The 27669-nt window shown below is 39.9% G+C and overlaps 1 protein-coding gene across 1 annotated transcript in view; it reads left to right on the forward strand.

Annotated features, from left to right (window-relative positions):
• The window catches only part of MED13L (mediator complex subunit 13L), a 169343-nt gene that overhangs the window by 79853 nt on the left and 61821 nt on the right, over positions 1-27669 (forward strand). The window contains exons 3-4 of the mRNA XM_054646098.2: positions 1132-1216; positions 5500-5583. Of these exons, the coding sequence (XP_054502073.2) occupies positions 1132-1216; positions 5500-5583 (169 nt within the window). The remainder of the gene's footprint in view (positions 1-1131; positions 1217-5499; positions 5584-27669) is intronic.

A 27669-nucleotide genomic window follows, 5' to 3' on the forward strand; every position in this document is an offset into this window, starting at 1 on the left:
CTGAGTGTGTGAGTTACAGCTCCTGCCGAAGCAGCAGAACAGTGGCTCGAGGCTTTGAAGGCTGCTGACAATATTGGTATTTTCCATGGAGCACTAACTCCTTAGAAGCTTGCCTTTAAACATGGTTGTAAACTATGCTGAGATAATCATCTCTGAGCGATAGACGCGCTGCTGGGAGGTCTCGTCCTGCAAATTGGCCAGGGAGGGGTGTGAAGTATTCAGCGCTTTCAAGGTGCAGTAGAATTTTATGTTTGCACTTTTAAAGATTTGCCGACTACTCTTGTGAAATTGAAATGACAGAACTCAGACAATTAACGAATTCTTACTCCTTGAAAAAGTTGTTTCATCATCTGTTTTCACTCTGCTTCTTCTGGCTGAGTAAGATTTAGAATCCGGTACAGGCATACCAGAAATAGTGCTACTCCTGGTAGTTTTAGCACCCAAAAGCCACGAGTAAGGACAGCAGATATTCCTGAGGGTTGTCTGTCCTTCAGGTGACTAATTCAGGCTGCATTCTACTCGGAGAGATAATTAGACTTACATTTTTAAACTCTGAAATCTCTGCAGTTCAGTACTGAGTGTGCAGTTTTTATTTTGGTATAAAATCTGCTGTGTATTGCTAAAACTGCAATAGTTGAAGTCAGTACAATGGAGGAATTGCACTTGAGTGTGACAGCGAGAGGTTCAGGGGAGTTGTTTCATGTTGTTTCAGTTATGTAAATTGATTTTACACCTTTAATGATTCACTTTGTTTCTTGATTGTCGGCATCTGTGGTTAAGTTTTAAAGGATCTCTCAGCAGTGGTGGCAAAGAATGATCGTGCATTCCTCACCCCTGTACTTGAATACGGAATGCTACAAACAAATGGGTTTTCTTTTATGCTTTTGTGTTTGCTGCTTCTTCTTTTTTTTTTCTTTTTCTTTTTTTTTTTTTTTTTTTTTTTTTTTTTTTTTTAATTCAAAGGCTGCGTCTTCGGCAAGTAAAGATTAAAGCTGCTCCGGTGATATAGGTAATAGTTGAAATAGTTTAATGAAACATGCTACTTTGAAAATTAAAGCTGTTGAAGATATGTTTTGGATAAATGTTTGTATTTCCCTGTTCTGAGCATATTGACATTTTGTGTTTTTGTAGTGGTGGAAGAAGGATTCTGGGAGAATGGACTTTCCTATGAGTGTAGGACCCTGCTCTTCAAAGCAATTCATAATCTTCTGGAAAGGTAAGAAAAACTCTAGTGCTCTCAAATATTTCATTTGGATACTTAAAATCATACAGGATACATCCAGAGCAATTATCTTATTATGGATCTTAAACTACATTTTTTAGAGTTAGACTTTGAATCCAAGAGAACAGGATAGAGATGAATCTGTTAAGTCATTGACTGGTAATTTATCATAAAATGCTGTGCAAACAAATTAAACACTCATACAAACAATAATGTTGATACATATTTCTGCTCGGATTTTCGCTAAGGTGCTGTTTTAAAAGCAAAGAAGAGGGAGTTTTCACCTTCTGCAAGTGCTTAGAGAGTGTAATTGTATCTGACCTTCAGTGCCTTGATGAGGTTAAATGATACATATCTTAAAAGCTCTTAACTCTCTTCTCTCAATTGTCCTGGTTTCATGAATGTTAAAATTTGACTACATTTGTGCACAATATTCAGAGTGAAGCTTAACAGTTCCTTGCTCTCATGAGCCATATATATATTTTCTTTATATATATGATTTGACTGCAGAGTTATTCTGTGATTAGTTAATCACTTACGCCCTTTTTCTTCTTAATCCAGCTATCACCTTTTAAGATTACCTTGTTCTCTAGGCCCACTGAGTGGGACATGGCATCTTGGGCTATATAATTTTCTTCTTTCTGTTTCTGCAGTTCTTCAGGTCATCATCACCTTCCTGTATTACATCCTAGTTCTTACAAATCTGGATATCTTCTTACAATTAAATGTTATTAGACTATTCCCACTTTCTCTGAGGTTATAATAATAATAATAATAACAACAACAAAATAGAATGCACCTTTGTGTTGCAGTAATTTTGTAGAATGCAGCCTTGGATATTTTTTCTTTCAGAAAATAAGCAAATGGAGAACACTTTCATCTTGTCTCATTTAGTGTCCTGTTTGCTTTGATGTAGATTTACTGGTAATGAGGTTTGCATTATGTTCCCAAGGCTGTGTTTCCATGGGGTGACTGAGTTACCTGTGTGCATATCCCCAGGTACAAGGATTAGTTGTTGTATTCCCTGTTTTCTATCCCATCAGTCTCTTGAGGGGATTTTTATAAAACTTGTAGGGTACTTAGAATGAAAGTATAAAAATTAAATTCCAAGTCTAGAATGTTCATTAGTTCTTTTGCAACTGTATAATATAAAAGGGAAAATTAATTTGATATGTCTTTATTAATCTGTGGTACCCAGCCAGCTGACTTTTAAAGTGTAAAGCGACTAATTTTATTCTTTGGACCTCTTTAAACTTGTGAAATAAATTTTTTTTTTTTAATATATAACTTAATTGAAATCATTTGGCAGAGTCAGCAGAACTGTTCTGTCCAGCTGTGACTGGAAAGTCTTTTTCTTCCAGCAGTAGCTGGTGAACACACCTCAGGTGTTTGCTGACAGCCTCAGTTCATGTCCTGATAAACTGAAACAATTCATGTCACGATAAGCTGATATGATTAATGTTGTGATAAGATGATATGATTGATGTTATGATAAGCTGATATAATTAATGTTATGATAAGCTGATATAATTCATGTCATGATAAGCTGATACAACTCCTGCTGCAGTCCCAGCCTTGGATATGAGCATCTTCTCGCTGCTCTGCTGACTACAGTTTTTACACTTTCATAGTTGAATTTAATTCAAGTTATTCACTTTTTATTTATTATTTTTAATTGGCCTGCCATACTAAATCTGAACTTAACATAATAATTACTTCATTTAAAGTAATAGCAACATGTGTGCAGGCTTTATTAAATTGCACTTTAAAGTCCTATTTTCCCCGGTGTTTAGGAAAAGCCCCATTAATACAGCAGAAGGCTCGGATCCGTTTCTGGCCCATCAGTGCCGGGTGGTGCCGGCGGTTGCGGTTTTGCAGGGTTTGGGGTTTATTTTGTGTTTATTTTGCTGGAGGCTGAGGGGGATCGGCCGTCGCGGGAAGGAAATGGTGGGAGGAGGAGCCGTGAGGGGGGGGGCGGCCCCTCACGGAGGAGCCCGAGCGATCTGTGGGGACAATTTTGACCTAACTCTGGCAAAGGCAAGAAAAATGGCCTTTACACAACTGATTGTGTGTTATTTTTTTTTAATTCCCCCCGCCCTTCCCACGCACACTAATGCTCAGATTATGTTAATTGGCAGTATAGAAAACATTACAAGATTTGAGGGATGAGTAGTCAAAATATTACGGTGTTGTTTCATAACGATTGGTGTGCCCTTGGCAGGTCATTTTTTCATGGAAAAATCAGAAATACAGGAGGTCAGGCGCCAGTGAAGTGCTGGAACAGCTGCGCTGCTGAGGGAGGGATCGCCCAGCCCTGAGGGGGGAGAGAAGCCAGGACCTGCAGGGTGTTTCATGTCCTTATATCATTAACTAACTGCTTTTTATGACCATGTATTAGGGGTTTTTTTTTGTCACAAGTCCATTGTTGCAGCTCACTATGAAAGACTGGTTACCTTTAGTGCTTATACAGCAAAAATAACTATACTATTGTGAACTGCCCACCCGGCCGCATCTGAGATCCACACCGCTGCAGGCATGGCTCTGATTTTATATGGGATTATTCCTTAAATAACCCATGATTTAGTTTAGCATGGAGGGTTGACTGATTTTTAAGGACAAATCTTCCCATGAAGACTTTTTTTCCAGGAAAGCAGCATTAGCTTGAGGCAGTTAAACCTGCTGTGGTGAGACACAGCAATGTGGCATTGAAGTGTGTGTGATGGGAAGAGTTTATTACATTTTTTTGCTACTACAGATTATTTTCTTTAGGGATCTGATGTAAACTTCACAGACTTCCTTTTGTTTGTATAAAACATGCTGGCACTGACAGACTCTCTGATAGCAAATATTTCCTAGGGAAATAGTTGCTGAAGCTTTTTTTTCTCCACCTCTGTTAATGTCTTTAGATCTCTGCTGCCTCAGCTTTTGTAGTCAGTTTAAGATATTGGTTATTCAACTGAAGTGGATTATTTTTGCTTTAATTGAGAAAGTGCTGGTAGAATTTTCTTCAGCTTTAACTTTAGAAAGTCCTGCCAAGTTTATACAGAAAAATTAGGAGCATATTAGTATTTACGTTGTCAGTCGTCCATTTCCTGTGTCTTCTAGGTATGCTTTGAAGTGTAGATCACACAGCTTTTTGAACCTTGCAGAATGTACTTGCCCAGAAAGTTTCATGTGATTTTTAGGTTTTTTTCCCCTTTGTTTTGGCTAATCTCTAGCAGCTGCTATAGAAATAAACTATTGGAAAACTTAGAAGAGGGGAAAAATCCAATTCTTTCATCTGAATTAAAAATACTGAATAGATGTGAAATGTATGGGCAAGGCTTGCATATTACTTGTAATGGTGTATAAACCACAAGCAACAAATAACCAGTTTTACAGAATTTTTGAAGCATATTATTTACCTTACTGAAAAATATGCCTTAATTATGAATTTCTGTGTGTGGTCCCTTGGGCAGCATGTTCGAGTGTACATGTTTAATGTATGAGGCATACTCAGGGTTGGCAAATTGCTCCTGTGATTCATCTGCACAGGTGGATTTAGAAAGGCACCAGGCACTCCCTAACTTGTCCATTTAAATTGGGTATTGATCACTTTGAGTCCTCGCTGTTGGGGTTTTTTTTTAAGAAGAATATGCAGTTACTAAAAAGAAACTATGGACTTTCAAAGGGACCACAGAAAATGGAACTTATTGCTCTAATTTTGGTGATGTAGGAGTATATTTGATGAAGTGAGGTTTCTAACAGAGGGAGCAGTAATTGTGGGAGTTTCAGCACCTGAAATCGTGCTGGGGATTATGTGAAGGGAAATTGAATCCTTGTTAATATTTCCTTAATGCAATTTTCTGTCATTCCTATACTGACCATTTACGTGCCACAAATAAGGGAATGCATATTCTTTATCATCTGAAATCTGAAAGACTGGATAGAAAAGAATCAGTACTAATGAATGGCTTTTGTTCAAGAAGAGGATTGTGAAAAGTAGAATGAGGAATCAGTCAGCAAAAAGAGTAGCACAGAGTGGAAAAGATTGTGGCAAAGATGAGGGGAAAATGCATGTGTGAAGTTCAGCATTGGTGACAACATCATGACATGGGGCAGGGATTTTCTATGACTGATGTGGAAAAACAAAAAAAGTGGAACCCAAAACCTACAAACTTTTATTTCAGTCTGATTGAAATTCAGCTGCCTAATCCCTCAGAATCACTGTCTTCAAAGACTCCCTTTAATTACACTGTTAGATGTAACTAGTAATTGTTGCTGTAATTGTTTTGTAGATGCCTGATGGATAAAAACTTTGTAAGAATTGGGAAATGGTTCATACGGCCCTATGACAAGGATGAGAAGCCAGTTAATAAAAGGTAAGGAGAGCTCTACATCAAGTCCTGCTCCTGTCAGTGTTGTGGATTGTGGGGTGGTAATTGGATGCTGAATTTTGGTGGTAGTTTTCCCGCTTCTTTTGCCACATAACAAGTAAAAACACAGACACCATGTACACATCAGTAATACATAAAAAGCAATTAAGTAAGTTTTCAGGCCTTGTTATGATAATTTAGGATAAGAAGGCGAGGTTGGTATTTATCCATTAGCTCCACAGAAATGTCACATTTATTAATATCTTTTGAGCAGCATCTGCCTTTTCCTCTCATTATACAACAGAATTGCAGGCAGTTATAACGAATTATTTTAATTTCTGGACACTAAACCCCAGCCTGACATTTTAAGCTGTAAAATAAGTCATCTATAGATTTCCTGATTTATTTTCCTTAAAGATGCCACCCTCAATACACAGCTTTCCCTGCTCAGGCAGGCTGACAGATCAGACCTATAGGAGTGATTAATGTGCTTCTCCCACAGCAACACAGCCGTGGAACAGGGGTAGCTGGCTCCACTGCTCGCTATTTCCTCTCCAGCTCTAAAGGTTACAATGTTCTCAGATCTTCTGGTACTTGCATTTATAGTCATCCGCTAAACAAGTTCTGTCAAAAATAATCTGAGTTAAGCTGAAACACAGATTTTCTAACGGGAATCATTTTGACAGAACTGGGTTAGGAAGTGACTAAACACGCAGTTATGCTGGGAGATTTGAAGGTAATGAGCAGTGGAGATGAAGTGGGGTGGCAACTTCTTCATCCATCCACCACACTGCAGTCACACAGCGTCTGATGGCAGCGTGGGGACAGGTGGAAATCATCCTGCACATCAGACCTGTCTTTTCCCTCTCATCGTGATCTCACTGCTAGGTTTAGCTGCAGAAATGTTACAGTGCAATGCTACAAACCATTGGCTTCCTTCTGTAGCAAGCTGGTGCAAACCAGCTGCTTATAAAGTGCATTTGGTTTTGAGATAATTCAGGAATTGACCATGGATTTGTCTCCTTTCTAAAACCTGAAGGTGTTAACGTAGCTTGGGGTTACCTGCTTTGTTACTGTTTACTTTGTGGCTGACACTGTGTGTGTAACCTTTGATTTCACATTGATCTAATGGCAAGGAGCCATGGAAAGGTCCAGGTTTTTCCGTACCTTCCCCTGTCCTGGCTGTGCGTAACCACCTTTCTCCCTCGTGTTTTCCTGCTGCTTTTCTGATCATACCAACATCAGCTTAATTTTCTGCAAGATTAATTCCCTTAAGTGACGTAAGTAGGGGTCAATTCCAGTTTCTGGAAAAGAGAGGCAGCTCCTTTGAGCAAAAGCTGTTTGTTTTATCCACGTCATTGCAGCCTGAGTGCTCAGATTAAATGTGCTTGTGAGTCTCCTGCCTGTTCCTGGTGTGTATCAATTTAATAAATTAAGCATCTGATACAGTAGATGATGTCTGTCAAAAACAGCAGCAGCACTAGCGTGGGGGGTAATGTCACCTTAGAATTCTGCCAGATTAGTAAATCCTGTGTCTGAGTTACATGTGTGTAACACCAAATCAACCTGCACAGTGAGGGTTCTGTAGGGGATAATTGCGCTTGTAAACAGAAGTGCAGTCTGCACATAAAGAAATCTGGCCTGGAAGATGTCACAAAACCTGAGTTCAGGTTAACCTCAGCTTGTGTTTAAAGTATTCCATATATAAATCTGACATGAGGATTTAAGGGTTGGAGGGTGCACTCTTGATTTGAAGAAAATGTTTGTTGTTGGTTGAGGGGGGTGTTGGTTTCTCTGTTTATTTTTATAAAGTTCTTGTCACTATAGATCCTTTGGATATGCACCATTTCAAAAGTGTTTATGTAGCAATAATAATTATGCCTAATTTGAAATAGGTTTTGTGTCATTTCAGGCTAATTTTTTTTTTTTTTTTGCTATAAATATAACATTAACTAATCTTCCTGAAAGATTGCAGAAAAGACTGCAGAATTGGAGAGTAAAGTCAATTATGGACAGTAGCAACAAGTAGAAGGAGGCTTTGGGGACTAATCTGTCCAGACACCTTTTATTTAATCTTTTAAGCTTTCTCAGCATAGCACAAAAAGCTATCTTCACAAATTGATTCATGTTAATTCCAGATAAATTCTTTGTGAAGCTCTTGGTCTAAGCAGCAGCTTGTTCTAGATAAAGCAATAAGAAATTGTTGCAGGAAAGAGGCCAGCTGTGAGGGTGTTTAGGTATTTTAACATAAAACCTTAATAGCCAAAAAAGGCATTTTATAAAATATTACTTAAAGCCATATTATTATATAATGTAATAGAAATAACTTGCATGTGTGTACAGTGATCAGATTGGAGTCTGGGAACTGGCAGTCCCTGCTGAAAACACCTGCTCTGTTCTCCTTGAGTGTGGAAAGAGATCTGTATGGATATATCCCCCCTTGAATGGTGGAAACCAGCAGGTGTCATTCTGCTAAAGAAACAGAACCATCTCTGAAGTCTGCTTTTCTACTTTTTTGCTTGTAGCAGAGTTGCTCATGTCAAGTTTCCAATGTCCAGAGTTACTGATGCCATTTCAGGAATACACTGAGGTCCTGGGCTGGGTGGAAGTGAAGAGGGAAGGAGTTAAAAGTCACGGGCTGGCTTTCAAGGAGTAAAGTCCTTCAGGGCCTGTGGTTTTTGTGAATTGCATTAAAGGAGAAGGATGGGAGGGCTGTGATTTCAGAATGAAGTCAAAGATGAAGTGGAGCATGGCAGTGGCCATGACCTACTTATGATGAGATGTGAGAGGAAGGCCTAAGAACAACAGAGGGCCTGGCCTGCCTTCCCAGGCAGTGCTGGGAACTGAGTGCAGGATGAGCTTTGCTGCTCTTCCAGGAGGACTGAGGGAACAGCAGAGGGAGTTCCAGACAGATCCCTGTATACTTGTGTTTTGTTTTGCTTTCAGTGCAGACCAGATGCTTTTGACAGGAAATTTAGTGCAGAACTTGTGGGTTTCCTTTCCTAAGTATCTTCAGTATTATGTGTCACTTCCTAAATAATTCTACGCATTTTATTGTCATCCTACAACAGTGTCTAAAATAGGTTTCACGCTACTGATGGGAAATGGCAAACTTCATTATTTTTTCACACAGCTTTCTAAAGGAGATCTGTATGTTTGGAATTCACAGAACTTGTCTGATCTGAGGCATTGGTAGTGCCTTTCACTGTATGATGAAAATTCATTCTCACTGTCTATATGGGTTTTTTTTTTTTGGTTTTGGAAAGCGTCACAATGAAATGTTAAACAATTACCGAAAAGAAAAAATGATGACCATCTTATGTAAGAATCTCTGCTGATTGTTTTAGTGATTGTTTTCTTAGTGTGTAGGAAATTCAGGGGGAAATCAGTTTATTTTGAACTGTATGAGCAGCTCAAGTTGTTAAGCTGTTTTTAACGAAATTCAATGTAAAGAACACATGAAAAAAATAATTGTTGCTTTTTGTAGCTTAAATTTATGGGTCATCCCCTCTTCCAAAAGTGTGCTGGGTATTTTTAGCCTTAACAAGAAACTACTCCATCAGTAGAATATTTAGAATTAGAGCTTGTTCCTCTCCTTGTTACTCAGTGAGATGGCTGGCAGGTAGGAATGGGGTTTAGGCAGCCCCTGTGCCCTCTGTGAACCAGCATGGACGGGGCAGTGGCATTGCAGTCAGGCTGCAGGGACATGCAGCTCTTGGACTGCCATTCCCAAACAGATTTCTAGCTGTCACTGTCCCACACTTGACAGCCTCATGTGATCTGCTGGAACACAGAGATCTCTTGAGTTGTGAGTGCATGGGTACCTTAATAAATATCCAGAGCATTCCATGCCAGCTCTCGTCCTATAGACCTAATCCAGGAACTTTTCCTTCTGTAAAAGCTCAGTCAGTGCATCCACAGCCAGTTTTGGTCAATAGCTGCGTTCACTTCTATGTGAGCATGAAAACTGGGCATTAATCAGTGCCATCAAAATCTGAAGACTGCAGACACTTAAAGCACTGCTGCCTCTCTCAGATCCTTGAAATCATCATTGCCTTCAATTTCCTGGGAATAGCTGTAGGACTCATCCAAGGAATACCTAAATCAGTGACACCAGAGTTGACACTGAGCATTGCTGCAAGCTGCATTTGCTTTGTGCCATGCCAGGAGCTCCTGCCAGTCAGGTCAGTGGCTTCACATGGAAACATCAGGGTTGGGGAGCCCTGGACAGGAATTGCTGTGCCAGAAACAGTGGAAGCACCAGAGCACCTTGGCTGAATCCCACACAGAGCTTTGCTCCTGGCACAGAAAATGTCTTCTGGCAAATGGCACTCAGGTGTTTCATTACATGGTGACATAGTGCAGTAAAAGCACAGTAAAATGAGTTGAAGTGCTCTATTTAAATTTTTATGAAGATTGGAATTCCTCAGCAGAGAAAAAGTAACTGACTGTGCATGTGCAGTTTGCTGTGATGCAGTGAGGAGGGTTTTATTTCCTTGATGCTGAGAAAAAGAAGTCTTATAAGTTATTTTAATGCTGCACATTTGTGTACTTGTATTTTAGCCATCTTAAAAAATTCAGCAATGTGATCATATATGTGCCTTGAAAATGGTGTCTAGTGATGCTATAGTAATATATATGTACAGTATTGCCAACACCATTACAAATGAGGAGAGACTAGGCAGCAAAATAATAAAAATCAATCTGACTTAATTTTAAATAATGTGTTCTTATTCCTGACTTGTCAAAATAAATGTGATAGAAATATGGAGTAATAAGAAATACTGTGTATTTTCCAATAATTCTTCATACATCTGTAAAAATAAGCTTTTCTATTTCAGTTTAAGAGGCTTAGTTCCTAGAGAAATATTTTCATATTTTCAAGGTTTAAGTTCTGAAATGTTATGTTCATCTTTGTTGAATTTCTTCTGAGGATTACTTATGGTTTCAGTAAAACCCTACACCAAGTTGGTGTGTTATATCTGTGGCTGGTGTTATTTTAATTGGTAATCTTGTGTGTGCTAAAGCTGCATTAACTCTTACTTACTCTGAAAAATTGTGTAGTGTACCCAATGTGATATAGTCTGAATTTGTATTTTAGCAGAAGAAATAGTTCTAAAATAGATATTTTAAAATAAGTGTTTCCGCATGCATTTTTCAGGCAAAAGTTGCAAATATATCAAGGTGAGATCAAGATATAAACATGCTTATGTTTATAGAGTTTTCCAAGCAATTTAATATCATTTTATTCAAGTGTATTAATCGAATACCACTAATAAATATAATATATTTTTATGTTTTATAGGCAAAACAACAAAATACTATTAGCAGCTTAGGGTTACTTAAGGATACTATTATGATGTTTTGGGAAAAGGCTATTCAAGCATTACCATTTTAATAACTTATCTATTCTTATATATGCTACTGGTAGTCTTGGATTATTTTGTGTGTTTGTATTTCTGGAAACTTGTATGTAAAATTCTTGATCGAAAATGTTAGCACACTGTGCAGGGAAAAAGCATTTTGGACTGAACAGCTCAATGTTCATGTGCTTTATCACCAAAGTAACCTTCTAGATAAGCTATAAATTAAGGGATATTTGGTATTCAGTTGTCTTTTTATTGTTTTTTTATTTAATAAGGAAGATAATAAACCAGTATTTCCTAAAAGCTGGTAAGAACCGTGCTGGGGCGTGCTGTAAAATTTCCATTGCTGTTTGAAGTGTGTGACCCAGTTTGCAGAGGCTGTGCCCAGCTGTGCATCGGGGCGTGGGGCCGCCTTTGTGCGGTGTCCTTCAGGAACGGGACCGAGCAGCTGGAGCCCAGCGCTGCCGGCCCAGCCTCAGGGCCCGGCCTTTTCATCTCCTTTCCTGGCTAAAACCATTAAAAACACAGTAGCAAAGCAACCCCAGGCACCGATTCCTCAGATTCCTTGCCCCTTGCCAATCTGGATAACGTCCTGGGAACAATAGAAGGGCTCCCGGCATGGGGTCATTGGTGAGATGTCACTGGAGCCGTGCTTCCAGTTTGCTGCGTGTCCCTGCTGCAGCCAATTCAGGTGATGCTGTGCAGTGTCTTACCCTGCTGCTTGCTGAGGGCCTGGACCTGAGCCAGCCACCTCAGATAAGGCAGCAGGGATGTTGGTAGGTGTGCTCTGTTCAGTCATGTCATAGCTTGTATTCTGCTAATAGAAGTGAGGTAAAAGTTGTTTCTTCACAAGTGCACCCTTGGTAAGGGAGGTTCTGTGACTGCAGTGACCTCCTGTCTGGATGATCTCAGTGCTGCTGCTGCAGCTGATGGGGCACTCGCTCGGCAGATCAGAGTCCCTCCTGTCACACAGGAACTCCCAGCAGGAGGCAGCAGGGTTGGTACTCACAGAACAATCTGGTGGGGCACAGTCTTGTAGAGGGATCTATGTAAACTCCAGGTGTTTGGCTCCTCATGAGCTTCCAGCACAGGAGGCAGATACTCCTGACCAACATCCCCCAGTCTGAAATGAATTGGTAGCAGAGGTCTCATCCCTTTCTGTCCTGAGAAAGAAGAATTCCATCATGCTTGCTGCTTCCAAAGGCACCCTCATTCCTGGGCTGTGTTTGAGCTGGGGCAGACATTCAGGGTGCTGTCACAGAGTGTCACAGTCTGATCTTTGTGAGCTACCCAAGACTTTGGATTGCCTTTCCCCCTCTGAAATACTCAGAATCTGTCTGCTTTGAGTGTGTGTTTGTAACTACTACCTCCTTGTAGGATTTTGAGAAAGCCAAGATATCCAGGATGTGTGTGTTAGGCTATGTTTTCATGTGTTTCCTCTTTTACCACCTGGGGGGGATGTGTTGGCACATACTTCTATGGATTCCAGTTTATAAGACAGAAGAGTTGTCTCTGCAGTTTTGAAGTTAAGGACCTTCTTTACTGATTTAATTAATGTAAATGAACAAATATATATAAAATGGATCCAGTAATCTTTAACTTCTGGATACTGTAAAACATTCTCTTGTAGTTACTTTTTCTGGGCAATGTTATTTATATATATAAGGTTACTGGAATGCCTGTATATATTCTAAATATTTGCATTATTTAATGTAATTGAGAGATTATCTTTACACTTTCTTAATTTAAAAATATAGTTATTTAAATGATTGAAATATTTTGCACAAGGAGTGTACAAAAGGCAGGTAGTTCAGGTGAATAAGTTGCCTATTTCTGTTTCTTTCCTTTTTCATGCCTTATTTTTTATTTGTATAGTTTAGAAGTGACTGTCTTCATTATGTGTTTTTGGATACATTTGTGTCAGATACTTGAACTTCAGTAATTATATATGAAGCCTGGCTTAATCAGGACTTGGTGACCAATTAGTGCAGTCCCACTAAAGTTTAAGCTCCTTTTCTCATTATACACTCAGTCCTGGCACTGTGTGTAAAGGATAATCTAAGTGCCCCTGATGTGCTGTTAATGAGATTTGTCAGGGCTCCCAGTTGCACTGTCTGCCAAACACAAGTGTTGTCACTTACTGTATCAGTAATGAATTGACTTAAGGGCTTCTGTAGATATTTAGAGGGCCTTAGTTTGGAATATTTAAATCTGCTGCAACTTTAATTGTAGGTGCAGTGCAGCTCTGCTCCCTGTGCTGTAGGAACTTCCAGGAACAGGAGAGAATGGTTTGCCTGGGTGTCTGAAAATTAAGCTGGATTTGGGCCTTAGACTGATTTAAAATGCTCATATATAGTCTTGTGAGTTCTGCAAAAACAGTACCACTGTGGGGATTGTTTTCAGTCCAATTCAGTAAATACACTTTCTCATATTCACAAATAAAATTGAGGTCCAAAGCCAAAAAAAAAAAAATCTTCAATCTCTCTCCAAAAACAGGAAAGAAAACTCCAATTGAAGGCAATTCCATTGAATTATTTCTGTCATCAATAATACCTTTTTCATTTATTTTTCTGACACTTTTATATCTATTTTAAATAACCTAATCTTGAATTAAAGCTTTGTTTCATAACAGTTATGTAGGTTCTTTATTCTCAAAGTCTGTTTTCTGAGACTTCCCTTAAAAATTTTTGGAAACCCTTATTTTCTGAAGACTCAGACTAAAATGGTGGTGACAGGAATGGTTTTAAACTGAAAGAGAGTAGGTTTAAATTAAATGTTAGGAATGTGAATTAAATATGAGAGTGGGGAGACCCTGGCAGAGATTGTTCAGAAAAGCTGTGGCTGCCCCTGGATCCCTGGCAGTGTCCAAGGCCAGGCTGGATGGGGCTTGGAGCACCCTGGGATAGTGGAAGGTGTCCCTGGCCATGGCAGGGGGTGGAACAAGTCCTTTAAATACTGCAAAATAATGTGATTTTTGTGCAATACTACATGGTCCATTAGGTGTTGTGCAACCAGGTCCCTTGTTTAAGAAATCCTCAAATGATAGGAATATAAATGGGTTATTTTGTGACTGCTAGGCAGCCAAAAATGTTATGGAAATGCTTATTTTTAAACACTAATTGTCTGGAACCATTGTCTGAGCAAAAACTGTATTCATCTTCTGAATGCCTGTAGTGTTTTAACTTAATAAAAGGTCAGATTGAGGGTAATGACACAGCTTTAAAGTAGCTTTGGTAGAAATTTACTGCTGGTTTAGAAGACAGCAAACTTGAATGAACACTTGGTATATCCTATATAATCTAAATAAGGCTTTATAAACCAGTTTCTCTGAGTGGGCGTCTAGCACAAACAAACCCATATCTGAACAATGAACAGGGAGCTGCAGGCCAGCCTTTCCAAGGCTGAAGTGAACATTGCACAGGACCAATCTGCTGATACAAACAATTACTCAGCAGATTCATCTTAAAATGCATCACCATTTGTGAGCTCTGTTGGCAACTGAGAAAGCAAAATTCTGAATTTTGGCTGCAGTATGTTTGTGAGAGGACAGAGGTTTTTGCTTCCAATGGCTTGTTCTCTTCCCCTGCATAATCACTCTAACCAAACTGTCCTGAGCTCAGCAATATTTGCTTTTAAACCTGTCTAGAATGGGAGGAGCTGCAGTTGGAGCAATGGTGTTTGGTGGGACAAACTGGGTAGAGTTGGATTAGTAAAGTGCATTAAGAAGCCACTGGTTGTTATTCTTGGATGCTCTCTCTGAGTTGTAGCAAGAGGTACTGACTGGTGACAGGGCTTTTACTTCTCCTCTTTGAGAAATCTCATATGGTTAAAACCAGCTTTTTCATTGAGAAGAGTGGGGCAGGAGGGGGAGGCAGGGAGAGGTTCTGGCAATGGATGTGTGATCCATTGCTGCCATACCTCCCACAAACTGGGATTTTGTGGTGAATTGTTGAAGAATTTTGCCCTTTGAAGGGCAAATCTTCAGGAAGAAGCCTCTTCTCCTCCTGCTTGGGATTGCAGGGCAGACCTTGTTCCTTCAGTTTGAGCTCTGCACAAGTTCCATGTGGCCTGATGGAGGCAGAGTGAGGAGCAGGTGTGGAGCAGCTCCTTTCTCAATCCCAAATGCTGGGCAGCTCTCAAGGGCTCTCACTTGGGCAGAGAAGTGACTTTTTATGTTCTGAGTGTCTGCACTTTGGAAGTTGAGAATTCCTGGACAAGTGACTGGATAACATTTTGGAAAGAAGAATTGGGTTCTCTAGCAGTGTGTGTGTCTGGGCTGTCTGGATTCCTTGAGGTAGGATAGACAAACCCACTTGTCTGGACCTGCATGTGGGCAGCCCTCTGCTTCACAGTCATGGCACACAGTGCATTTATGTCATGGTTTCTTTCTAAAAGATCAATAAGCATAAAATGTTGTTGTAATAAATCAGACTGCATTTAGTCTCTCAACTCCACCCTGTTAATAAAGCCAAGAGAGGATAACTCCTGAGGAGCAGACCTTTTTTCCAGGTGCCCAGCAAAATACTCTTCCAGCATTGCCAAACGAATCTTTGCCAGTACTGTGCTTGATGCTGCTGCCAGCAGGTCTGGGGGTGCAGCAGGGATCACAGCGTGGCTTTTCTCTGTGGCAACACCTGTGGTCCTGACTTCTTTGCTGTGATGACATCTCTGCAGATTTGCTGTTATAAGGCTTGGATGTGGACAGTGTTCTTCAGGATGGGAAATGCTACTTCTGGGGTAGCTTATGAGAGTTACAGAGAGTTTGCACTACTCAGGGAAAAGGCTCCAGGTCCTGACACTGTGTGTCCAGAGATACTTCAGTGAGTATTTTGGTCAGTGCTCACCTGCCCAGGGAATTGCAGATGAAGTATCCTGTGGTCCCAGGCCACATCTCTGGCAGTACCTTTAAATCTGTTGTGATCCCTGAGGAAAAACCCCACAGGAATTCCACATGCATCCCTGCATTTAGCAATGCCTGTGTAAAACTCCCCTGTGGGAGACTTGCAAGATACTTTCTTCCTGCAGGAGTAGACTTCTCCCTTTTCCCCCCACCCTTTCTTCTTGCCTTGTTGTTCAAGTTTTATCTGGATTTCCAAGAACCAGTCCAATTTTGGACTGAAAAACAGTTTTCTGACTGTGCATTGTGTAATGCTGGCCATCTTTTAGCACAGCAATGCACTGCTAGATACTGGAATATTTGGGTAAATGGAAACTTGCACGGAGGGCTGTTGCCTTCCCCTGATTTCTGTCAGTTTGAATGTCATGGTGACAATTTTTGGAGTTTCCTCCCTGGAGGAGTGGGAGGGGGAAGGCATTCTAGGGAAGTGGGAGTTGTGGGTGCCTATGTGAAGGAGCCAAGGATTTCCAAAATATGGTCCCACGATTGATGATGTGACATGGCTGAGTAAGAGACTAATGCTGATGGCCAGGATGTCTGCAGGCATGGACTGTGGGGAGAAAAATCTTGAAGGACAAGGTGGTAATACAGAGGTAAATTGAATTTTCCATGAGCCAAGGGGATTTTCTGTCTCCTGAGGAAAGCAAGCTGCAAAAATTACTTGGAGGGATCTCATCTCTTTTTAATCTCTTCATGTTGCCAGCTGTTGAAGACACGGGGAACTGCAAGTGTTTTTTGGATGATGATGTCAGTACATCTAATTATATAATTTCCATCTGCTGACTGGAAAGCTGATGGAGAAGAGCTGAAGGAAGAACATTAAAATATCTTCCTTTGTTTTCCTTGTTGAAGGATCCAACAGTCTAAAATATGGAACTGGATGTCTAATGTAAAGAATTCTCTCTTTTCTACATAATCTGAAAACTAGGAATGCCTATGTTTGCACACAGTGTAGCTGAAACCATGTTTAGATCTGACATTTTGGAGAGCAGTTCCCTAGGACAGACACATACAGAGAAATTATTTACTGCCCTGCCCAATTCCTAGAAAAAGATTTAATTTAGGCAGGAGTGGAAATGTTGCCTGAAGAGTATCAGATTCTGCCTACTTTGGCCCCAGCCATGAGAGAGATGTAGCATTTGGCCAAGTCAGATAAAAATCAGTGTAATAGTTACTCTGGGCATTTCAGGAAGCTGCCTATGATTATGTGCTTCTAATTTCTTAAAAAGGAATATACCCAGATCCTAAATAATCCCTTACCATAAAAATTGTCTCCAGCAGTGGTCAGAAGTGGGACAGCTCAGGGAAGAGTCTTCAGATCATGTCAAGAATTCAGTTGTTTTTCTGTACACTCGGTCAGGTTCCTGCTGGGTTTGACAATACAACTTAACATATTTTTATGTTTAACAACTGTTGATGAATTTTTCTTTTGTGCATTTAATTGAGTTTGAACCCACACAGAATTTCAGCCTGCATAAATACTTGTTGGTAATTAATACCATAGCTCATCTATGCAATGGGTGGAAAAAAGGTTGGGATTTTTGGTTTAATTTTTTCATTCATTAGTGTACTTTAGGGCTCCTACTTCCTGTGTGGATGAGAGAATGTAACTCTATATCTTTCTTTGTCTCAAGCCTTTTGATTTTAGTACACATCTGCTCTCTCTGTTCAGTTCATCTCCTTCACAATGAAAACTCCTTATGTTCTTTGTATGGAATTATTATTTTTGCCTCCTGTTCCTTTTCTCTATGTTTATTTCTATTGAATTTAATTTTGGTGGGTTTTGGTGGGGGTTTTTTTTCCCTGTTGGTTTTTTTTCCCTTCCCCTCATTCAGTCTTTGACTTATCTGAAGTTGTACTACAGTTCTTTGCCTTAAATTCTAGTTTTTCCAGTATCATAATCAGAGCAGAATTTGTTTCTGTGCTGTTTGCCTTCTTCTTTTAATTCTCATTATTTAGCCTTAATAATTGTGATGTCTCTTTTAAATGCAAAGTTAAGTCAAGGACTGTGTCTCAATGGTGGAAGAAATCAAAGAGGGCTAAGTGATCTCAGGAGAGGCACTTAAGTAGCTGTAGTGTTTGTATAAGTGAGAGAATTAAAAGAACTAATTAAAGTAAGCTGGAGCACTTTATGAACTGCCCACACAGATCTGTTTAATACAGTTCAGTCCAAACTTGAAGCACTTGTATTGATGGTAAAAGTTACAGAGAAAAAAAATCTCACTGGAGGAAGTTAGCACAGAGAATGCTGTTCTAAATGAAGGAATTAATCTTGTGAACCAGTTGACTGGGAAATTCTACTGGCCAGCCAGTTTAACTGTCCATTCCCCCACCCTGTACATTATTTACAGGAGCTAACACTGTCAGTGACACCAAATCTCTCCTCTTCTCTTACAGTGGCTGTTCTTTGTAATAAAGGGTGCAGTGCAGCAGGATTTGCTCTTGTATTGCATTATTCTTAAGGCCACTCTTCCAACAAATCCATGATTGTTCCCATTTGTGTCACACACACATACACACTCTCTGGTAATTTCAACTGCATTTCCATTTCCCTTTATGTAGCATTTATGATCTTTGAAGATTCATTTTGGATGTAAATTACCAGTTCAAGAATATAAAAAGAGAAATCTATTTAATGTTCCAATTTTGAATGATGGTTTTGCATGAGTGGAGATGATTTACTTTGAGTTAAAAAATAAACCAGTCAATCCTTTTACAATACACTGTCACAATAGAGATCTTGAAATAAGAGTGTTAGTTTGGTGGGGTTTTGTTTTGCTTAAGTTGCAAACAGCAAACCACTGTTTTGAGGCTGGACTGACTATGGTTTATTGCATGTTTTCCTGGAAATTCTTTTGATTACATATTTATATTTAAGGATATCTTCACGTACTTCAGCTTTGTCATTTGTGTAGTATTACAGAAAAATCAAAGTCTCCTGGAGAACAGATGGACCAATAAAGTCTCCACCAAACCTCCATACTTATTTTAGAATCTATTTCTGGTACAGTGCAATGAACAGCAACAAAGAACTAAAAATAGCAGTGCTTTATTTTAGGCTGTCCTGATGCCTCTCTGCTTTTCTGGCAGTGTGCTTTGTGTCACTGACGTGCTCGTGTGACCTGTCTGCTACTTGGAGGTGGATTTTTGCAATTTGCTCCCTGTTTTGGTCTGAACTGCTCTAATAAAGCTGAGCACACAATTTCCTTGCTGTAAAACTCCAGAGATTAAAAAAGGAACAAGTGACTTCCACCACCTCTGGAGCCAGGGCATGTTCTGTCCTCACTGTGCTAGGTTACAAGAGCTTTGGGAATACAGTTGCTTCACATTTCAAGAGTTTCTAAGATCTTTTAAGAAGGTTCAGCAATATTCTCTAAATGAAGACACTGATTATTTGCAGAAATAATGTGGACCAAACTCTTTTAAAAATAACAATATTTTTTGTAATTGTTAATAAACAATGAGAATCACACCTGAAGTCCAGTACTTAGGCAGTTGGCAATGCTGCAGTGATTTCACCGGATGCATCCTCCACTGGAATTCCACTGCTTTGTCTGCAAAAGTACTGGGCTGACTTTATTGATGTGATTTTACTGTTAAGCTTTTAAATATTATTACTTTTTCTAAAAGTCTCTATAAAAGCCAGTGAAGTGAATTTTTACATACTGCGCTGGTAGCGTGTCAAACCAAATAAATAGTTTAAAGCAGTTGTAGTAAAAAGCACACTGGAAATGTAAACATGGATTAAGCAAGACAAAGATGTGGTTAGTTACACACACAAACCAACCAGGAGATCACAGAGAAGCAGCCCTATTTATTAAACAGTCAGATGGCAGTGCAAAATAATATCAGTGTCATTGTGCCAAAAGCAGCAGATTGCCACCTGGGCTGGGTGAAAGAATCATCTCTGTGCTACTGTTCCAAAATCTGTAAGAGATTTTTATGTTGTAGTTAAAAATCTTGGGTTTGGAGGCAGTTAAGAGCGTGTCTGTGATTTAATAATGCAGGTAGCTGCTTGTAGGGTTTGCTGGCACTATTAGGCACCTACTTCATGTTTCTGTCAGTGGAAATTGGGCATTATTTGTTTCTTCAAGATCCTGCTTGGTGTCTTTTTCCCTCTAACAGCAATCAATTGCTTTTAAAATCTAGCTCTGAAGTTGGTTTGTGATGTAAGTCCTGCGTTCAGTGAGTAAATGATATATTAAATCCAACAGGAGTTCAATAGGAAAGCTTTAATTTTGTCACTCCTGTTTACTTTCCTTTGTAGCTTCTCAAGTAATTCTTGTTAAATGAGTGAGGCTAATCCACCTGTTTCTGAGAGTGGCAATAGAAATACATATTTGTTGAAATGTTTAATTATGGATAGAATTATTTAGCTCTGCATTCATGGGGCTGTTTGTATGCATATGCACATAATCCCAAGCACAGATTTTATGCACACAGTTTCTGTCAGCATGTTAGAGAATATGGTTTGTGGACAAAACCCCTGAGCTGACACACTGCTCTTCCTGGCTTTCTTGTTTCGAAACAATTCTGGAGCATCTGTCATTGTTTCACACAATTTCCTGTAAAGCTGCCTGTGGCAGTTGCACTCATTCTTTATTACCCAAGGGCTTTGCAAGCTATAAAATAATGTATCTGACTACCTAATAGCCTAATATTCAGCCTTCCCAGGAGAAGGGGGAGTGGAAAGCTGGTTTTACTTTCTTTTTTGCTGACCATGCAAACCTGACCCTCGATGAGGTGCTTTTATCTGTGTTGTCAGTGAAGTCAAAGGATTTCCTGTGATAATGGCTTTTCTAGCTAGGAGATGGCTCCTTCCATGCTCCAAAGAATGGCTCTGATCAAATGAGATTCAAGTTCTGCCTTAATACAAATGGCATATCTGCATGTGATTATCTTTTTAACAGCCCGTTGTTTTTTTGCTTTGTTTATTAGTTGAGAGGCCTATTACACTGAAATAAACTGGAAAAGCAGTCCAAAAATGTGATGCCTACGGATGCTGGACTGTGCCTGTAGATCCTTGCTGCATATGCACACACATTACATCATTGCTATAGATAGATATGTGTTGCTGCTCTTGTTTTTAACTAGATTTTTTGTTAAGGAGAATAGTTTTCAGATATTTTTAGTTAAAAACCAAAATGCTTATACAGAGCCTCTTTTCTGTTTTGTAGTTGAATAAATGAATATTTTTTCTGTAGATTTTTTGCCTATAAAAAACCTGAATAACAGTCATTAGAATTAATTTAAATTTCCTAAGCTTAGTGGAATCACTTTAAGATCAATATGTGGTGAATACTTCACTCTCAGTTCCTTTTGCATGACAACAGTTCCATTGGGGTTACTTATAAAACCTTACTAAGGTCTGTTTGAAAAATTAAATTATGCTTGTGTAGATTGGGGCTGGAAAACCCCAACCACAGATCTACTGTACCAGTACACCCTAAAACTTGGTGTTTTCAACTACAAACAAACCCCAAACACAACAGAAGACTTGTCCTAAAATATTAATAATTGTAGAGCAAAGGAATACTTAACCACTGTTTAAGTTTTTCTCTTTCAAGTGAGTTTCTTGGAAATACAAGAATGTTGCTGTAGGTTTGAAGGAAGCCTTGTGAGTAATGACAAGTGAAGAGAGCTGGGCAGGGCAGTGCTCAGAGCCTGGCTTTGGGGGTGAGCTCCTCCCAGGAGCAGCACCAGCACCCAGCAGTGCAGGGAGTTCTGACCTGACCTGGGAGGGCAAGGGCTGGGAGCTGCTCTCTGAGTGCCTCAGCTGTGCCATCAGGTACAGAGGGCTGTGTGTGCTGGTCTGAGAGTGCTCTGCCTCCTTCCCTGTGGTTGGATTCCTTCAAGTTCTTATTTAAAAACACTTGAGCTGCACAGAATTTCAGACTATCACATTCCAGTGAAGCCGTTGTAACCACATGATTGTTTAAAGCTATGTCCTGCCTTCCCTGTCTGGCTGAATTAGGGTACAGTCTTCATTTGTACATTCCAAACTCATGAGCAGCTTCAAAGAGATTATTTTCCCAGCCCAGTCTGCTGCCAGGGATCCTCCAGCTTTCTGATCTGAGTGTGCAACCATGGCTCTGTTTAAAATTGGGCAACTTTTGGCCTGCATCCTCAGGGAGGTGTTAGCTATGTTTGGGATAGAAGACTGTGTGATGGGAGGGCTTAGCCAGCATCTAAGCTGCCTAATTCACTGCTGGACTTTCCACTTGCAAAGCCCTTCAGCAATCCTGAATGGGTATTAATAAAACCCCTCCTGCTGTACCAACACATTTAGAAACAGGAACTGTGTATTCCTGTCTTTCTGTCTTGTGCTAAATGCTTATATTCACATATTTTTGGGATTAATTTATCTGCTACCAGCCATGCACCTCTGCAAACTTGACACTTCCCACCATGACATGAGTTCCAAAGTACACAGTGTGTATGGAAAACCTTGGCTGGGTTTCCTCCCAGGATGAAGGGAGTTTGCTGCTTCCTCCCTACTCCCCTGGTGACCTTTAGATTTTGTCCTGGTGATTATTTGAGGTTGCTGAGAAATGACTGTGTATGTAGCTCTGTATGTATATTTATAAATGCCATGGTCTCCTCACAGTTGTATTTCTTTTTTCTAATTGATTCCATGGGATTACTTTGCTGGCAGAGTGCACACAGTAGAGCTTGCATTTCAAGGAGCACTTCAAATATCTAATTGTATTTTTAGAAGCTTAATATTATGTGTCAATTTTATGGCCAGGTAACATAGTTTTAAGTCAATATTTAGATTTTTCTTGTCTGCTACTTGCTCTGACCTAGTCTTCTTAACAGATAGTAGCATCTGAAGAATCTTACAGATTTTATTAAAATTTTGTCTTTCAACAGGAGCACTGGGAAAACATTCTCTAATGGTTCAAAAATGTGAGCTGAGCTGTTCCACCCGGGCTATTTCAATATTGGGAGAGTGTTGTTGAAAGTAAGAAAAGAACTACCTAGTCTGATTCTTTTCCAAAGAAATAAATTATCCCTGTGCAGAGTTCTTATTTAATATCTGCCTCTCCACCATCAGGTGTACTGAAGTGTTGTGTGGAGCAGTGACACAGGATTGGCCTCCAGGCAGTCACAGAAAGCTCCCCTGAGGAAAACACAGGCAGGGTTCTGTTCAGAGCAGGGAGCAGACACTTCCTCCAGGACTGGGGTGGGCTTTGCACCCACCCAGGTGCCTGCAGTCAGGAGTGGTGCATCTTGCAGGACACCTTGGCTTGCAGGAATTAGTGAAGTTTATATTCTTGCATCAAGTGCTGTCAATGAAACAGCCAAGTCCTAGGAAGTGGTTGAATTCAACTTTTTTTAATGTATGTCTGGTTTTACTCAAACTTTTCCTTTATTCTGCTGAGAATGTACTTTAAATATTGAGATTTAAGAATTGTTAGTTTGTGAGTTTTACCTTTTTTTACTATAGGTTTCAAAAAGTGAGGCTTTTCTTCAAAAAGAAATTGAACAACCTTGCCCTGAAGTCCAGAGTGGGAATAGCATCAAGAACAGTCCTACATTTTTTTCTGGTTATGCTTTAATGTTGTTATACTTTTTTAACCACTTAATTCCATGTGGGAAGGGATGGCACTTGTTTGTGTGTTACAGATGGAGAATAGAAAGGTGTAAGGCAGGGTTGGCTTACACAGGCCAGCAGAATGAAACATAAACCTCTTCATCCTGCCCTCTGGAAGGGAAGGGTCAAACCCTGGTAGTGTTTAATCCAGGGAAGTGCTGCTGCAGAGTGGGAGCTTTCCCTGAGAGTCTAGAACTTACACCCAGATTTCTATCTGCCTCCATGCTGCCAAATTTGGCTGCTTCACTTGCAGTCTGTGCTTCTGGAAAGAAAGAAATCAGAGAGAAATCTGTTTCTTCAAGTGACCTAAATAATTCTCCTGCTTCCTCTGCTGGGCTCCGTGTTACTCCGTTGCCTGCACCATTAATAGGATCAGATAATATCTGAGATTTGCGGGTGTTTTTTCATAATTATCTGTTTAACCTTGTGATTGAGGGTAATGCATCTCCTCCATCTGTTACTAATTCAGCTAAAGTAAAACTAGTTTGTCTGTTTGGAGGCTGTTGGAGCAAACGCTGATGGATAATAGTGAGGAGCCATTAATAATGTCATTAACTGACTTGGTGCCATCTTTAAAGGTAGAAATGGTTATTGATGCAGGCCACCAGTCTGAATTCTAGGTCAAAACATCTCAAAGCTCTGCTGATTCTGATAGATGTTTTGCAATCATTGTGTGAAGAAATTTTGTAGGTGCCGTTTCGACTTCCATATTCTAAACCTCGTCACTGCACTTCACACTAATGAGCAGGCTGGGGAAAGAAGCCAAGAAATTAATGGACCATAGAAACTAAATTACCCTTTCAACCCTGAAGGAAGTCTTCCCTTGTGCTCAGCTCATGAATTGATCCCAACACAAGAAAAACAGAACCTGCTAAAGCCATTTGCTGGCAGTGTCTTACCTTGGTATTAAATCTATGTAGTTTTATACAAAACCATACTGTGTCTTCTTTCTAAATAATTTTCCTAGATTTAGATTTCATTCAGACTTCCACGTGTGATAAAATTTGACATCTATCTGAAATTATTTCCCCCCCTTCCTGCTCCTCTGAATTCCCATGGCTGCTGGAAAATTGAAATCCTTTCTGCTTTATGGAGAGAAGTTTAGAAATGGAAATTTCAGGGCTAGCTAAGATTGCTATTGCACTACTTATCATCAGCCTTTATGTTATAGAAGGAAAAATTGTGAGGAAAAACACAGTTAACTGCAAAGTTCTCATGAGACACTTGTTTTTAGGTACTTTGAGAATCTTGGTATTGTTCGGTTAAGAAAAAATGAAGCTGTATGGAATCCAGAAAATGTATTTTCTCACTTGGCTGAACTTATCCTTACAGCTCACCTGTACTCTGTGGGATCAGTGTATGTATATTTTTACTGACAAGATGTTTAAAACCCTAAGAGAGATGTCTTGTTTTCAGCAGCACTTCACCCTTCCCACCTCAGATGGTGACTGTAGTGACCCAACAAGTAGGACTACTGAAAAATCTCTCTCTACTTGGGGCTTATGAAGAAATGGAAACCACCAAACCTGATGTTGGCGTAGCTTCAATTTGCAAAAAATATTGTATTCTAACAGTTTAAAGCAGGTCTTAAGAAGGTCTTCTGTATTAACAGAAGAAGGGAACTCTTGGGTTATAGAGATTAATTTCCTGTGGAGCTTTTGCCAGCATCGTTATCTCTGTGAGGAGAAGACAGGTTGGAGCTCTGCTCCTTGCATCAGCAATGTTCTCAAGGGCTGGCTGTGCTTTGGTAGGAGTTTTACACCTAAAAAGCCTCTCAAAGTGTTCCATGCTCATCTCAGCTTAAGCTGGGTCATTGTATTTGTTCTCTTGATGTTTTTGTGGGGCTTTTTTCCCCAAGAAGAAATCAGTGAAATGAGTCAGAAGTGACAAGAAGTCTGGAATGAGAGGAGCTGCTTGTGAATCTCTGAAGTCACTCTGGATATTATTAGGAGTCCCAGAAAGAACAGCTTCCCTGGAAGCTTGGTGCAGGACTGGTTGTGTGATTGGAATAAGAATATCGTGTTCCATCACTATGCACTCAAACTTCCTTGTAGAAGGATCCATGGCACATTCAGCTGACAGTTTCCAGCCATTACAGAACTTATGCCCTACTCCTGCTGGGGCAAAACAACAGGAGATTCCTGCTGGATTTTGGATGCAGATCTCCCTTTGAAGCTGATGGTGTGACAAAAGTAATTTCACAAACACATCGTTCCGTTTCCATCATGGAAATGTGTCTTCCTCTAGCAGATACCTGTTGAAAGTTCCATTTCTGCAAAATATAAAAGTGTAGCTTTTTATGTGATGTTAGCAATTTCTGTGTGATTCAGATGCACGGACAGAAGCAAATTGTCTCATTGCTGGTACTTGCTGCAAATTGCTGGCTGGCTGAATAGAAAATGTTCACAGCTTCTGTCACTTAGGGATTATTGGCCAGTGTGACAAAACCTCTCACTTGATGGGTTTTAATGTTAATGAATGATAACTTTACACTTAATTTTTACATAAGGACTGTGTTCTTTGGTACTCTCAGGGAATTTTTTTTTTCTTCTGAAAGCCTGTCTTAAAAATGTCTTAGTGTGTGAAAGAGGGAAGCTGTAGTTAACAGCATGCATAAGAAATGGAGGTACTTGGATCTTTAGGCCACTGGAGTACCAAGAGGCTGTGAAATCCCTCTTGCCTCTGGTTAATGTAGCTGGGGGGTTGTGTTGGGCATGGGGGCCTTCCCTTCTTTCTGAAGTTTGAGTGATTCCTGTCCAATCCTGTTGCTGATGATGGAAGCACAATAACATTTAATAACTTCAGGCTGCTGCACTGCTGCTTCTGCTCGTTTGCACTTGGGACACGGTGTGTGATCTTTTGCTTCCTCCAGATCATAAATGTTCTGCTCCTTGGTTTCTTTTTGCTTAATTTGACTTCTCTGTGGACTTTATGAAGTTGCCTAATAAACTTCATTTCACTGAGAAATGTAGATGGAGTTGTGTACTTAAGTCTAAGTGGTTGTGTTTGAGCAGAAGTTACATTGATGAGATGAGAATATAAATCAATTTCCTTTCCCAGCTCCAGTCTTTTAATCATCCAGCCTGCCCTTCAAGGCTCTCATTTCTCTCATTAAAGTGCCAATCTTCTGTTTTTGCAGAAATTCTTTGAGTTCATTCATTCATGTACTCAGCCTTTTCTCTTCCATGGGTAGGAATTTGATTCTCGTGGAGTCCTGCTCCAGTGGAAACTAATGAAGGAGCAGATTTTTATCTATTTATTGGGTTGGGTAATGTTTAGGTCTCCTGTAAGTGCCAAGAACACAGACACCTGAGAGGTGACAGCCCTGCCTTGTGAGCTGGTCAGGATTGCCAGCCAGTGCTGCAGTGGGAACCAAGCTGAAGCAAAACCCTGTGGGAGGCTGTTCATTGCTTGTCTTGTTCCTGTCTGCAGTGTTGGCCACATCCTAAAGAGATTCCTGCCCCAATGCCATTATCTCTGCCTTGCTGCAGTCAGACAGCATGAGTGTAACTTTATGGATGGATCTAAAGAGTGATTTCCTACATCTGCTTTTGGATTTTGTTCTTGAAACAGGATGAGAGAGAACAAAAAAACCATTTTCTTCCATTTGGGCATGTTGCTTGATTGCTTACTGTAGCATCTTAACTTAATGACAGATTTTAGAGGCTTGTTTTCGTTTTACCTTTTTGACTCCTAATTTTGTTGAAAGTAGAATAATGGCAGAACCTTCAGTTTTTTCTTTGCTGAAACAGCATGTGTTATTTCTTAGAAAACATTTCTTCAGCCAGTTCTTCAGGTGCTTTCTTTAAACTGATTTGTCTCTAGCTTCTCTCATCCAGGAGCAGTAGTATTTTTCCTCATGTTTCCATTATGTGGATTTATTGCTGTATATAGGAAGTTGCAAAGTACTTAGAGTTGGATGTGGCATTTCTCTGCTCTGTGTAGGTATGTGATAAGTTTTTCATTGCTAAATATTGAATTAAGACATTCAAAACCTTTTGTTTACACTATTGTTGGGCTTACACTATTATTTAAGAGCAGTTGTAATTTCTGTTTTGCCAGTGCTGTTAAAAATACAAACAGGCAATTGCATCAGTGACACAAGTGCTACAGTGGGATTGTTTATTTTGTCTTCTCTGCCAAAGAGGAAGGTGCAGTTCCCAGGGATGTGCTTTCTGCAGTCTGTTCTTTGAGGGAGTAACAAAATAAGATGTAACTGTAGGAATGGTGTG

Source organism: Agelaius phoeniceus, chromosome 18, assembly GCF_051311805.1.
Source record: "Agelaius phoeniceus isolate bAgePho1 chromosome 18, bAgePho1.hap1, whole genome shotgun sequence".
Lineage (NCBI taxonomy): Eukaryota > Metazoa > Chordata > Aves > Passeriformes > Icteridae > Agelaius > Agelaius phoeniceus.